Source organism: Sapajus apella, unplaced genomic scaffold (genome assembly GCF_009761245.1).
Source record: "Sapajus apella isolate SASKATOON/1434 unplaced genomic scaffold, GSC_monkey_1.0 scaffold55, whole genome shotgun sequence".
Lineage (NCBI taxonomy): Eukaryota > Metazoa > Chordata > Mammalia > Primates > Cebidae > Sapajus > Sapajus apella.
This window is the reverse complement of record NW_022436995.1, coordinates 1,492,993-1,506,749: the sequence shown is the minus strand read 5'-3', so window position 1 is coordinate 1,506,749 and position 13,757 is coordinate 1,492,993. Positions and strand designations below refer to the sequence as shown.

Genomic DNA, 13,757 nt, shown 5'->3' with positions numbered 1-13,757 from the left:
AATATGACCTCTCTAAATGAATTTAACAAGGTATCATGAGACATAGGACCTTTCAGACAGTGAATGCAAACTAGCTGTTTTGAGAAAACTCAAGGAAATTCAAGATAAAACAGAGGAGGAATTCAGAATTCTTTCAGATAAATTTAACAAAGAGATGGAAATAATTAAAAAGAATCAAGTACAAATTCTGGAGATGAATGCATAGTCTCTTAAAAGCAGAATTCATCAAGCAGAAGAAAGAATTACTGAGCCTGAAGACAGGCTATATGAAATATACAAAAGAGACCAAAAAAAAAAGAACAGAAGAGAATGAAGAATGCTTGTAAAATGTAGAAAATGGTCTGCAAATCTAAGCATAATTGGCCTTAAAGAGGTAGTAGAGAGAGATGGGGTAGAAAGTTTACTGAAAGGGATAATAAGGGAGCACTTCCCAAACTTAGAGAAAGATATCATTATTTAAGTACAAGAAGGATATAAATCACCAGGAAGATTTAACCCAAATAAATCTACCTCAAGGCATTTAATACTCAAACTCACAAAGGTCAAGGATAAAGAAGGGATCCTAAATGCAGCAGAAAAAAAAAAAAAAAAAAAAAACATACAATGGAGCTCCAGTACACCTGGCAGCAGACTTTTCAACAGAAAATCTTCCAGGCCAGGAGAGAGCAGCAGGATATATTTAAGGTGCTGAAGGAAAAAAAATTGTACCCTAGAATAGTATATCCAGCAAATATAACCCTCACATATGAGAGGAAACAAACACTGTACCAGATAAACAAAAGCTGAGGGGTTTCATCAACACGAGACCTGTCTTACAAAAAAAAAAATTGCTAAAGGGAGTATCTTAAGTCAGGAAAGAAAGGCACATTAATGAGTAATAAGAAATCATCTGAAGGTACAAAACTCACTTTTAATACTAAATACATTTAAAAAACACAGACTATTATAACACTGTAACTGTAATGTGTAAACAACTCATGTTTTTAGCAGAAGGACAGATGAACTGATCAAAAATAACTACAACATTTTTTCAAAACAAACAGTACAGTAAGATAAAAATACTGGCAACAAAAAATTAAAAAGCAGGAAGAAAAAGCTAAGGTGTAGATTTTTTTTTTTAATTTTCTTTTTGCTTGCTTGCTTGTTTTTTGTATAAGCAATCACGGTTGTCATCAGTTTAAAATAATGAGTTACAGATATTATTTGCAAACCTCATGATAACCTAAAATCTAAAAACATACAACAGATACACAAAAAATAAAAGCAAGAAACTAAATGATACCACCAGAGAAAATGACCTTCATTAAAAGGGAAATAGGAAGGAAGGAAAGAAGGAAGACAAAACCACAATACAACTGGAAAACAAAAAACAAAATGGCAGGAGTAAGAGCTTAGTTACCAATAAAAACATTGAATGTAAATAAACTAAATTCTCCAAACAAAAGATCTAGAGTGGCTGAGCAGATGAAAAAACAAGACATAATGATTTGTTGCCTATTAGAAACATACTTCACCTATAAAGATACCAGCAGACTAAAAATAAAAGGATGAAAAAAATATTCCATGTCAATGGAAACCAAAAAAGAGCATAAGTGGCAATACGTACATCAGACAAAATAGATTTATTTCAAGACAAAACCCATACAGAGAAAGAAGATAATTATATAACGATAAACGGGTCACTTCATCTAGAGAATATAACAGTTTTAAAAATATATGCACCCAACATTGGACTACCCAGATACATAAAACAAATATTATTAGAGCTAAAGAGAGGCATAGATCTCAATACAATAATAGCTGGAGACTTCACTCCCCACTTTCAACACTGGACAGATCTTCCAGACAGAAAATCAACAAAGGAACATCAGACTTAATCTGTGCTACAGACTAAATAGGCCTACTAGATATTTACAGCTGCAGAACATGTATTCTCCTCAGCATTTGTATCATTCTGAAGAATAAACCATATATATGTTAGATCACAAGACAAGTCTTAAAACATTCAAAAATAATGAAATAATATCAAGCATCTTCTTTAACCACAATGGAATAAAACTAGAAATCAAACAAAATAACAAGAGGAATTTTAGACACTATACAAACACATGGAAATCAAACAGTATACTGCGGAATGACCAGTGGGTCAATGAAGAAATTAGGAAGGAAATTGAAAAATTTCTTGAAACAGATGAATATCAAATAGAAACACAACATACCAAAAACCTACAGGAGACAATGAAAGTAGTTTTAAGGGGCAAGTTTATAGCTATAAGTGGCCACATCAAAAAAGAAGAAAAACTTCAAATAAATAGCAGTGTATCTTAAAGAAGTAGAAAAGCAAGAGCAAACCAAACCCAAAATTAGATGAAAATAAATAATAAAAATCAGCAGAAATAAATGAATTTGAAATGAAGAATACAAAATAATAATACAACAAAATGTTGGTTTTTGGAAAAAATAAAATAAAATTGACAAACCTTTAGCCAGACTATTAACAAAAAAAAAAAAAAAAAAAAAAAGGGAGAAGATCCAACTAAAATCAGAGACAAAAAAAGGACACATTACAATCTATACCACAGAAACTCAAAGGATCATTATTGGCTACTATGAGCAACTTATAGGCCAATAAACTGGAAAACTTAGAAGACATGGATAAATTCCTAGACACATACAACCTACCAAGACTGAACCATGAAGAAATCCAAAATCTGAACAAATCAATAACAAATAACAAGATCAAGGGCCATAATAAAAAGTCACCTAGCAAAGTCAAGTCTGGAACCCTATGGCTTCACTGATGAATTCTATCAAATATTAAAAGAACTAATACCAGCTGCTGGCCGTCGCCTCCCCGAAATGAAGACACTGAGGCCCAGAGAGGTTAAGTGACTCAGCCAAGGTCAAAGAGCTAGTAAGTGGTGGAGCCAGGATTCAAACCCAGGAGCCATGTCCACTTTGTTCCCCTTACTCTTCCCCTGTGTGACTGAGACATTGTGGTTTAATCTGGGTCGACCCTGTGTAGAAGAGACAGAGCTGCAGCAGCAGGAACAGCAGCATCAGGCCTGGCTCCAAACCATCGCAGAGAAAGACAACAACCTGGTTCCTATTGGCAAGCCAGCATCAGAGCACTATGATGACGAGGAAGAAGATGATGAAGATGATGAGGATAGTGAAGAGGACTCAGAGGATGATGAGGACATGCAAGACATGGATGAAATGAATGACTACAGTGAGTCACCTGATGATGGAGAGGTCAATGAGGTAGACATGGAAGGCAACGAACAGTATCAGGACCAATGGATGATCTAGGTAGACAAGGCAGGGTGGCCTCAGGGAGATTCCAGGCCAGCCCAACCTAACCCTGCATCCCAACCCCCAACCCCTGCCCACAGAACCAGCTGATGGCCCCAGTGCCTGAAAGCACCCTGGGGTACCTCCTCAGCTGCTGCCAGGATCTGGTGTCCTTGGCCCCTCCCAGGCCATCAGGCTGCACTTGAAATCCCCAGGGCCTGAGCCCCACTTCACCTTCCTGGCCAGTACCTCACCCCTGAGTTGCCAGGTCTGGTTTCTTTCTAAGTTTCTTTAATAAAGACAAAGGAGTGATTTTCAAAAAAAAAAAAAAAAAAAAAAAGAACTAATATCAATCCTACTCAAACTATTCTAAAAAATAGATGCAAAAGTTAATACTTCCAAACTCATTCTACAAGGCCAGTATTACCCTGATACCTAAACTAGACAAAGACACATCAAAAAGAGAATATTACAGGCCAATATCCCAGATGAATATTGATGTAAAAAAAAAAAAAATCAACAAACCACATTTAACAATATGTTAAAAAAAAAAATCATTATGACCAAGTGGGATTTATCCCAGGGAAGGAAGGATAGATCAACATACAAAAATCATTCAGTGTGATACATCATAGCAACAAAATGAATGACAAAAAAACATATAATCATTTCAACTGATGCTGACCCTTCATGATAAAAACGTTCAGAATATTGGGGGTAGAAGGAACATATATCAATATAATAAAAGCAATATATGACAAACTCATAGCTAGTATCATACCAAATGGGGAAAAACTGAAAGTCTTTTCTCTACAATCTTCAACAGGACAAAGATGTCCACTTTCAAAACTGTTATTCAATACAGTACTGGAAGTCCTAGCTAAAGCAATCAGACAAGAGAAAGAAATACAGGAAAACCAAATTGAAAAGAAAGAAGTCAAATTATCCCTGCTTGATCATATGATCTTATGTTTGGAAAAACCGAAAGACTCCATCAAAAAACTATTAAAACTAATAAGCAAATTCAGTAAAGTTGCAGGATACAAAATCAACAAAAATCAATAGCATTTCTACATGCTAACAGTGAACAATCTGAAAAAGAAATCAAGAAAGTGGTGCGATTTACAATAGCCACAAATAAAAGAAAATATCAAGGCCGGGCGCGGTGGCTCAAGCCTGTTATCCCAGCACTGTGGGAGGCCGAGGCGGGTGGATCACGAGGTCAAGAGATCGAGACCATCCTGGTCAACATGGTGAAACCCCGTCTCTACTAAAAATACAAAAAATCAGCTGGGCATGGTGGCGCGTGCCTGTAATCCCAGCGACTCAGGAGGCTGGGGCAGGAGAACTGCCTGAACCCGGGAGGCAGAGGTTGCGGTGAGCCGAGATCACGCCATTGTACTCCAGCCTGGGTAACAAGAGGGAAACTCCGTCTCAAAAAAAAAAAAAAAAAGAAGAAGAATAAGCTTACCCAAAGTGACAAACCTTTACAATGAAAACTAAAAAACACTGCTGCAAGAAATTGAAGAGGACACAAGAAAACGGAAAGATATTCCATGTTCATGGACTGGAAGAATCAGTATTGTTAAAATGTCCATACTACTCAAAGCAATCTAAAGTAATCTCTCTCTCTCTTTTTCTGTTATCTCTATCAAAATCCCAATGACATTCTTCACAGAAATAGGAAAAACAATCCTAAAATGTATATGGAGGCCGGCTGTGGTAGCTCATGCTTGCATGTCCAGCACCTTAGGAGGGTGAGGCAGGTGAATTGCTTGAGCCCAGGAGTTTGAGAGCAGCCTGGGTAACATGATGAAAATCCATCTCTACAGAAAACAAAAAACAAAAAAATTTAGCCAAGTGTGGTGTTGCGGGCCTGCTGTCCCAGCTACTTGGGAGGCTGAGGCAGGAGGACTGATTGAACCCAGATGTTGAGGCTATAGTGAGTCATGAGTGTGCCACTGCACTCCAGCCTGGGCTACAGAATGAGACTCTATCTCAAAAGCAAATAAATAAATAGCCAGAATATATAAAGAGCTCGAGTAATTCTATAGGAAAAAATTTAATGATCTGACTAAAAAATGGGCAAGATATCTGAATAGACTTTTCTCTAAAGAAGACATACAAATGGCAGACAGGTATATGAAAAGGTGCTCAATATCACCAATCATCAGAGAAACGCAAATCAAAACTACAAAGAGATATCACCTCACCCCATTTAAAATGGCTTTTATCAAGAAGACATGCCATAACAAATGCTGGTGAGGATGTAGAGAAAAGGGAAGCCTCATACACTGTTGGTGGGAATGTAAATTAGTATGATCACTATGGAGAACAGTTTGGAGGTTCCTCAGAAAACTAAAAGTAGAACTACCACAGGATCCAGCAATCCCACTGTTTGGTATATACCCAAAAGAAAGGAAATCAGTATATCAAAAAGATATTTGTACTCCCATGTTTACTACAGCATTATTCACAATAGCCAAAATTTGGAAGCAACCTAAGTGTCCATTAACAGATGGAACAGATAAAGAAACTGTGGTACATATACCCAATGAAGTATAGCCATTTAAAAAAAAAAAAATGAGGCCGGACACAGTGGCTCACCCCTGTAATCCCAGCACTTTGGGAGGCTGAGGCAGGTGGATCACAAGGTCAGGATTTCCAGACCAGATTCACCAACATGGTGAAACCCTGTCTCTACTAAAAATACAAAAAAAAAAAAAAAAATTAGCTGGGCATGGTGGCTGCTCAGCTACTCAAGAGGCTACTCAGCTACTCAAGAGGCTGAGGCAGGAGGATCGACTGAATCTGGGAGGTGGAGATTGCAGTGAGCCAAGAACTCATCACAACATCCAGCCTGGGCGACAGAGCCAGACTTTGTATCAAAAAAAAAAAAAAGGAGGGCAAGGCACAGTGGCTCACTCCTGTAATCTCAACACTTTGGGAGGCCGAGGCAGGCGGATCATGATGTCAAGAGATCAAGATCATCCTGGCCAACATGGTGAAACCCCATCTCTACTAAAAATACAAAAATTAGCTGGGCATGGTGGCACGTGCCTGTAGTCCCAGCTACTCAGGAGGCTGAGGCAGGAGAATCACTTAAACCAGGGAGGCAGAGGTGGCAGTGAGCCAAGATCATGCCATGGCATTCCAGCCTGGTGACAGAGCGAGACTCTGTCTCAAAAAAAGAAAAGAAAAAAAGATCCTGTCATTTGCAACAACATGGATGAACTGGAGATCATGACGTTAAGTGAAATAAGCCAGGCACAGAAAGACAAACCTTACATGTTCTAACTTTTTAGTGGGCACTAAAAATTAAAGTAATTGAACTCATAGAGAGTAGAAGGATGGCTACTATAGGCAGGGAAGGGTAGTGGGGGAGGTGGGCAGGAGGGAGGAACCTACGTTAATGGGTACAAACAAACAGAATAAAGAAGATCTAATATTTGATAGCACAATACATTGATTATAGTCAATAATAAGTGTACATTTTAAAATAAAAGAGTATAACTAGATTGTTTATAACACAAAGAATAAATGCTTAAGGTGATGGATATCCCTTTACCCTGATGTGATTATTATGTGTTGCATGCCTGTATCAAAATATCATATGAATACCATAAATATATACACCTATTTATGTACTCATAAAAATAAAAAATTTTTTTAAAAAGCTGTCACAGAATGTATCCAATAAAATCCTTACTCAATATGGAAGACCATTCAGAGCTATTAAAATAAAAAAGTTATGGAGTAGTTCTCAAAATCTGCATTTCAACCATTCTTTAATAAAGGAAACGAGAAGGCCGGGCGCAGTGGCTCAAGCCTGTAATCCCAGCACTTTGGGAGGCCGAGGCGGGTGGATCACGAGGTCAAGAGATCGAGACCATCCTAGTCAACATGATGAAACCCCGTCTCTACTAAAAATACAAAAATTAGCTGGGCATGGTGGCACGTGCCTGTAATCCCAGCTACTCAGGAGGCTGAGGCAGGAGAATTGCCTGAACCCAGGAGGCGGAGGTTGCGGTGAGCTGAGATCGCGCCATTGCACTCCAGCCTGGGTAACAAGAGAGAAACTCCATCTCAAAAAAAAAAATAAAATAAAATAAAATAAAAAAGAAAGGAAACGAGAATTCCCTAGAGAAATAGTTGCTTCCATTGCTGGACAGAAAAATATTAAAGGAGCATAATGTATCTTATGATGTCAGTAAGTTACAGAAGCGTTAAAAAAAAAAAAAGGTGGCAAGGTGTGGTGGCTAATGCCTATAATCCCAGCACTTTTGGAGGCCAAGGCAGATGGATCACTTAAGCCCAGGAGTTCGAAACCAGCCACAGCAACATTGGGAGACCCTGTCTTTACAAAAGATACAAAAATTTTCCAGGTGCGGTGGCGCACACCTGCAGTCCCAGCTCCTCAGGAGGCTGATGTGGGAGAATCACCTAAGCCTGGGAAATGTAGCTGCAGCAAATATTATTGTGCACTGCCCTCCAGCCTGGAGGACAAAGTGAGATCCTGTTTAAAAAAAGAAAAAAAGTGTAGGTCTAAGGGACACAGGAGCTTGAAGGTCCTCTTAATGGCCAAAGCTGGAACAATTGTAATAAAATTGATAAAAATAGCATGGACTGTGGCCCATAGGGGGAAAAAAGACAGCTCTTTTTTTTTTTTTTTGAGTTCGGAGTTTCGCTCTTGTTACCCAGGCTGGAGTGCAATGGCGCGATCTTGGCTCACCGCAACCTCCGCCTCCCGGGTTCAGGCAATTCTCCTGCCTCAGCCTCCTGAATAGCTGGGATTACAGGCACGCGCCACCATGCCCAGCTAATTTTTTTGTAGTTTTAGTAGAGACGGGGTTTCACCATTTTGACCAGGATGGTCTCGATCTCTTGACCTTGTGATCCACCTGCCTCGGCCTCCCAAAGTGCTGGGATTACAGGCGTGAGCCACCGCGCTCGGCCCAAAAGACAGCTCTTTATTGCAGAAGAATTGAAATTACTGAATGTAAAAGAGAGAAAGAATGAACAGGCAAATATCACAGCAATAACTGCTGCAAGCAAGAACCACCATTGGATGCTAAATCAGGATATTTACACAGTCTCAAACTGTTTCCCCCACAAGATAGTTATTAATTACAAAGGGAATAACAGTAATTTTACAATGAAGGAACCAAGAAGACATCATCTTAACTAAGTCAAGATTAACAACACAAATAAAAAGCAAATCAGCATCACGTATTCCCTGAAAGGATGTGCTGAGAAAGGTGCAGCATCACTTTTGGATTATTACTAGCAAATGCATAATGGTACCATGTCATGAGAAAACATCAGACAAACCCAAATTGAGGGATATTCTACAAAATATCTGGCACCTACTCTTCGAAAGCATCAAGGTCATGGAAAACAAGAAAAAGGAGGAACTGTCACAGAGCAGGAGTGACTAAGAAGCCATGACAACACAACGTGAGATCACAGACTAGACTCCGGAGCAAAAAAGCAATCAGTGGGAAAACTGGCAAAATTCAAACAAGATCTGCAGATTAGTTACTGGTATATCAATGTTAATTTTCTGGCTTTGATAATTTTGCTGTGGCTATATGATATGGTAACATTAGAGGAAGATGGGAGAGGATCAAACAAAGACTTCAATTTTTGCAATTTTTCTGGAAATCTAAAGTTATTTTAAAATAAAACCTTTAAGAAAGTGAAAACAGTAACAACTTTAAAAAATCATTTTTACTATTTAAAAAAATTTGAGTATTTTTACAGGTTTTGGGGATTCTTATACACACTGAAGTCTGAAAACTACTAATTGAAAGAAACTTCTGGCCGGGCACGGTGGCTTACGCCTGTAATCCAAACACATTGGGAGGCCAGGGTGGGTGAATTTCAAGACCAGCCTGACCAACGTGGTGAAACCCCGTCTCTACTAAAAATACACACACACACACACACACAAAGCCAGGAGTGGTGGCTCATGCCTGTAGTCCCAGCCACTTGGGAGGCTGAGGTAGGAGAATCACTTAAACCTGGGAGGTGGAGGTGCAATAAGCCACGATCATGCCATTGCACTCTAGCCTAGGCAACAAGAGCAAAACTCCATCTCAAAAAAAGAAAAACATAAAGAAAGAAACTCCTGGGCTGGATGCAGCGGCTCATGCCTGTAATTCCAGCACTTTGGGATGATGAGGCAGGCAGATCACCTGAGGTCAGGAGTTCAAGCCCAGCCTGGGCAAGATAGTGAAACGCCATCTCTGATAAAAATACAAAAATTCGCCAGGCATAGTGGCGGGTGCCTATAATCCCCGCTACTCAGGAGGCTGAGGCAGGAGAATGGCTTGAATCCAGTAAGCAGAGGTTGCAGTGAGCCGAGGTCACACCATTGTACTCCAGCCTGGGCAATGAGGGCAAAACTCCATCAAAAACAAACAAAAATAAATAAAGAGAAAGAAAAAAGAAAAGAAAAGAAAGTCCTGCAACCACTGAAAGGAAGCTACTCAGGTTGTAGGAAATATTGTGGTTCTCATATCAAACTAGACAAATACTACAATGGAAAACTGATCTGGCCCCATACAAAAGTTCTTATTATTTGGATTATTCATTTGTGTCTTTATTTTTTAAGATAGGGTCTTGCTCTGTCACGTAGTCTGCAGCACAGTGGCAATCATAGCTAACTGCAGCCTCGATCTCCTAAGCTTAAGTGATCTTCCTGCCTCAGCCTCCTGAGTACCTGGGACTACAGGTGTGTGCCACTATGCTCCAATATTTTTTAAATTTTTTGTAGAGGTCTCACCATGTTGCTCAGGATGGTCTGGAACGCCTGGCCTCAAGTAGTCCTCCCACCTCCACCTCCCAAAGCACTAGGATTACAGGTATACCCCACTGCACCTGGCCAAAAGCTTTATTTCTTAACTATTAATAAATAGAAAAACATTTTACTTACCTTTATATCACTACCTGGTGTGGCACTTAGAGCCAAGATTCTAAAGTGATTTGTAAATTTGACTAGTTCTCTTACAACCTTAAGGAAAAAAAAGTTATTTAGTTTCATCTGTTCAATGCAAAAATAACAGTGATTCTGCTAAACAACCTATTATATATGGTCCCTTATCATTATTCTTTAATCAGTATATTGACGATCTAGTGAGTAAACTACTACTGGTTATATTATCTGAAGAGCAAAGGATTTAGATTTATACTCAATGCTAATTAATAACACAGCAAGGCTTCTTCTACAGAAAAAGCTATAACATCAAAGCCAAATACAAAGGCAAATCAAAATAAAGAGGCTGGGCATGGTGGCTCACACCTGTAATCCCACCACTTTGGGAAGCCAAGGTGGATGGATCACTTGAGCTCAGGAGTTCAAGGCCAGCCTGGGCAACATGGTGAAACCTGGTCTCTACAAAAGAAAAGGAGAAAAAAACAAACAAAAAAAAACCTCAAAGGGCTACTTCAAGGTCAAATGGAAGAGGAAGAAAGTTCAGTCTCCATTGCCTGGGCCAAAGTTTAACCTTATAGCTATATCCATATGCACATTTGAGAGATTAAGATAAACCTCAATAGGTAAAACTGCAAAAAAATTGTAAACAGCAATATGAAATTATATTTGAAATTTTGGGAAAGATTTTTTAAAAGTTACGTTTTATGTGCAAAGCTCACAATTAAAAAAAAAAATTGTTTAGAGACAGGATCTTACTCTGTCACCCAAGCTGGGGCACAGTGATGCCATCCACCATAGCTCACTGCAGCCTCAAACTCTGGGGCTCAAGTGATCCTCTGCCTTGGCCTCCCAAGCAGCTTGGGCTACAGGTATGTGCCACCAGGCCCTGCTAATTTTTTCACTTTTTGTACAGGCAGGGTCACCCTACATTGCCCAGGTTGGTCTTAAACTCCTGGCCTCAAGTGATCCCCAGCATTGCCCTGCCAAAGTGCTGGGATTACAGGTTCATACCACTGCACCCAGCTCACAGTTTTTAAATTAAGTGTATTCATTTAAAAATATAGTAATTTGGCCAGGCGCAGTGGCTCACGCCTGTAATCCCAGCACTTTGGGAGGCCAAGGTGGGTGGATCACAAGGTCAGGTGATTGAAACCATCCTGGCCAACATGGTGAAACCCCGTCTCTACTAAAAATACAAAAAATTAGCCGGGCGTGGTGGCGCATGCCTGTAATCCCAGCTACTCTGGAGGTGGAGACAGGAGAATCTCTTGAACCAGGGAGTCGGAGGCTGCAGTGGGCTGAGATCACACCACTGCACTCCAGCTGGGTGACAGAGGGGGACTCCATCTAAAAAAAAAAAAAAAAAAAAAAAAAAAAAAACATATATATATATATATATATATATACACACACATACACACACACACACACACACACAGAGAGAGAGAGAGAGAGAGAGATAATCATTTGACATAATTTTTAAAGTTTAAATTTCCTTTTAAATCCTTAAACATTTCCTCAGTAGCACCAAAGCACCATCTGCACTTTCTGATTTGAACTCAACACCCATTTTTAGTATGATTAATACTGGTAATTTTCCAGATTCCCATGTGCCACTTCATGTGAAGCCCCAATACAGAGGAAAATGCACTTCCATGTAGACTGATTTGCAGAAATAGCTCTCAGTATACCATAGTTCCCAAATTAAACACAGGAATTAAACAAGAAAACCAGATTATCCAAAAATCACTCCAATTTCAATCCAAGACAAAAACAAATTCAATGAGACTAACACTGAATCTTGATGAATATTGAAAAAATACTATTTATAGAGTTTTTAAAAATATAGTACAGATTGCATATGAAGACATAACATTACACTTATTCTTTTTCAGAAACAAGTAAAATCATTGTAACTGATGCAAGACAAAATATGCCTAGTGACCATTTTCAGTTTAGCTTAATGCTGGAAGTGATGGTCCTTATGTATCATAGAAGGATTTTTAAAAAGTCATGAGTGCATCAAGGAAGACAAAAAGATTGCTTACTTGATTGATGCTTTTTACAAAATCTGTTCTGTATGATAGCCAAAATTCAAAGTGTTCTTTCAGATTGTGAGGGAGTTTTGGCAATTCTGAGTGAAATCGTTTTATTGTTATAAGGCACATGTATCAATATGCCTTCCAGAACTATTACATATGAAAAGTTGGTGGCTCACGCCTGTAATCGCAGCATTTGGGAGGCTGAGGCGGGCGGATCACGAGATCAAGACATCAAGACCATCCTGGCCAAAATGGTGAAACCCCGTCTCTACTAAAAATACAAAAATTAGATGGGCGTGGTGGCCCGAGCCTGTGGTCCCAGCTACTTAGGTGGCTGAGGCAGGAGAATTGCTTGAGCCTAGGATGCACAGGTTGCAGTGAGCCGAGATCACGCCACTGCACTCCCGCCTGGCACCTGGCGATGGAGCAAGACTCTGCCTCAAAAAAAAAAAAAGAAAAGAAAAAGAAAAGTAAGCCAAATACATTACTTCTTTTCAGGAAAAATTCTCAAGCATCTTGTACAAGAAGAAATGACGGCGTGTGCTTCATAAAGCAGGTGTACCTGTTGGAATGTATATCTGGAATTATCAATGTAGTGTAAACTCTCAGGGCTGTCTGGTTACTAATGAAGTCAGTGCATGCTTTATTAAATCATCTAATGTCCAGAAATTTTTAAAAAATAAAATAAGTTAATTACAAGCTAAATGTTCATGTATTCCACGCTGTCTGAATTTAAAAAAAAAAAAAAAAAAAAAAAAACCTTAAGTGTTTCATTATTTCTTTTCATTTTTATAGACACAGGGTCTCACCATGTTGCCCAGGCTGATCTCAAACTCCTGACCTCCAGCTAAAATTTTTTTTTTTCTTTTTTGAGACAGAGTCTCGCTCCGCCGCCAGGGGCCAGGCTGGAGTGCAGTTGAGCGATCTCGGCTCACTGCAACCTCCGCTTCCCAGGTTCAGGCAATTCTTCTGCCTCAGCCTCCCAAGTAGCTGGGACTACAGGTGTGTGCCACCACGCCCAGCTAATTTTTGTATTTTTAGTAGAGACGGGGTTTCACCATGTTGGCCAGGATGGTCTCCATCTCTTGACCTCGTGATCCGCCCACCTCGGCCTCCCAAAGTGCTGGGATTACAGGCGTGAGCCACGGCGCATGGCTCAAGCTAAAATTTTTTAAATGACCCTCTCGGGTGGAAATTTTTAACATGCTGTGCACTAATTTAATTTGGAATAATACAAATAAGTGGAAAAATATATCATTTCATGAATATAATTAGGAAGATCAACTATTAAAAAAGATGACAATTCTCCCTAATACAGAGATATAATACACTAACATTTAGAGTCCCCAAAGAAACGGCTACAGAAATTCACAAACTGGCAGTGAAATTCATGTCTATGCCCTAAATGCTTTATTAAATCATCTAATGTCCAGAAATTTTTTAAAAATAAAATAAGTTAATTACAAGCTAAATGTTCATGTATT

At 39.2% G+C, this 13,757-nt stretch overlaps 1 protein-coding gene and 1 pseudogene across 3 annotated transcripts in view; one reads left to right on the top strand and one right to left on the bottom strand.

The window, feature by feature from the left end:
* The window catches only part of FANCM (FA complementation group M), a 75,687-nt gene that overhangs the window by 59,348 nt on the left and 2,582 nt on the right, over nucleotides 1–13,757 (bottom strand). For both annotated transcript variants that reach the window (XM_032244499.1, XM_032244500.1), the window contains exon 3: nucleotides 10,232–10,309. In XM_032244499.1, coding sequence (XP_032100390.1) covers nucleotides 10,232–10,309 — 78 coding nt within the window. The remainder of the gene's footprint in view (nucleotides 1–10,231; nucleotides 10,310–13,757) is intronic.
* On the top strand, nucleotides 2,827–3,634 carry LOC116527522 (annotated as a pseudogene). Its single transcript, XR_004258593.1, has one exon. The product of XR_004258593.1 is annotated as an anaphase-promoting complex subunit 15 pseudogene (transcript).